The sequence below is a fragment of the Chinchilla lanigera genome, unplaced genomic scaffold (genome assembly GCF_000276665.1).
Source record: "Chinchilla lanigera isolate Chin_1 unplaced genomic scaffold, ChiLan1.0 scaffold00020, whole genome shotgun sequence".
NCBI classification, from domain to species: domain Eukaryota; kingdom Metazoa; phylum Chordata; class Mammalia; order Rodentia; family Chinchillidae; genus Chinchilla; species Chinchilla lanigera.
The window spans coordinates 14,647,850-14,648,887 of NW_004955421.1; the positions used below are offsets into that span (position 1 = coordinate 14,647,850).

The 1,038-nt window shown below is 65.9% G+C and overlaps 1 protein-coding gene across 1 annotated transcript in view; it reads left to right on the forward strand.

The window, feature by feature from the left end:
• Positions 1-586: 586 nt before the first annotated feature.
• Positions 587-1,038, forward strand: part of Pdzrn3 (PDZ domain containing ring finger 3) — a gene marked incomplete in the record, with an annotated part of 230,324 nt that continues 229,872 nt past the window's right edge. Inside the window, 1 exon segment of the mRNA XM_013513763.1 lies at positions 587-1,038. Within this exon segment, the coding sequence (XP_013369217.1) occupies positions 675-1,038 (364 nt within the window).

Sequence of the window (1,038 nt, forward strand, 5' to 3'; positions counted from 1 at the left end):
CACTACCTGCTAAACCCCCCGGGTTCACACAACTTCATGTCGGAACTGAAGTTTCAGCGGAGCGGCGGGCTCTGTAACTTTCCCTGGAATGAAATAAATAATTAAAGACCGTAATTGCAGAGATAGAGAACCCCACGAGATTTTGCGCTCTCGGCAATCAGCCCCTAAAACAAGGAGAAGGCGAAGAGAGCTAAAAATCTTGATCTGTTCCGGAAGGGGCTCCAGGAAAACTCGTCTAGAGCAAAGACCAAGTCTTGGGGGCCAAGTCGGTGAGATGTTCTGGGCGGGCCGTTCATCCCCTAGAGCGAAAACTCCAAGCGGAAGAGAGCAGGCTCCCCGAGAGGGGTCAGGCTGGCGTTCCGGGCAGGCCAGTCCTGCTCCGGGAGCCTCAGGGTCACCCCGACCTCGTCTGCCTCTTGACCGCTCCCCTTTTGCAGGGCGGGAGCGGTAGGCCGCTGAGGCAGGATGTGCGTGCGCTCGCGCTCCAGCAAATACGGCCGGAGGAGTCCTGTTCCTCGGGCATTTTCCGAGGAAGTCTGGAGCAATTAGGCTCAGTCCGGGGAGAGCGAGCGGGAGAGCGGGCGGGCGGCGCAGCCGGCGTGTCTGGGCCGCCTCACGGGGAGGGAGGGGGCGGCCGGCCGCCCGGGCGGCGACCCCGGGCCCCGGCCGCCACCATGGGCTTCGAGCTGGACCGCTTCGACGGCGACGTGGACCCGGACCTGAAGTGTGCGCTCTGCCACAAGGTCCTGGAGGACCCGCTGACCACCCCGTGCGGCCACGTCTTCTGCGCCGGCTGCGTGCTGCCCTGGGTGGTGCAGGAGGGCAGCTGCCCGGCGCGCTGCCGCGGCCGCCTGTCGGCCAAAGAGCTCAACCACGTCCTGCCGCTCAAGCGCCTCATCCTCAAGCTGGACATCAAGTGCGCGCACGCGGCGCGCGGCTGCAGCCGGGTGGTCAAGCTGCAGGAGCTGCCGGAGCACCTGGAGCGCTGCGACTTCGCGCCCGCGCGCTGCCGCCACGCGGGCTGCGGCCAGGTGCTGC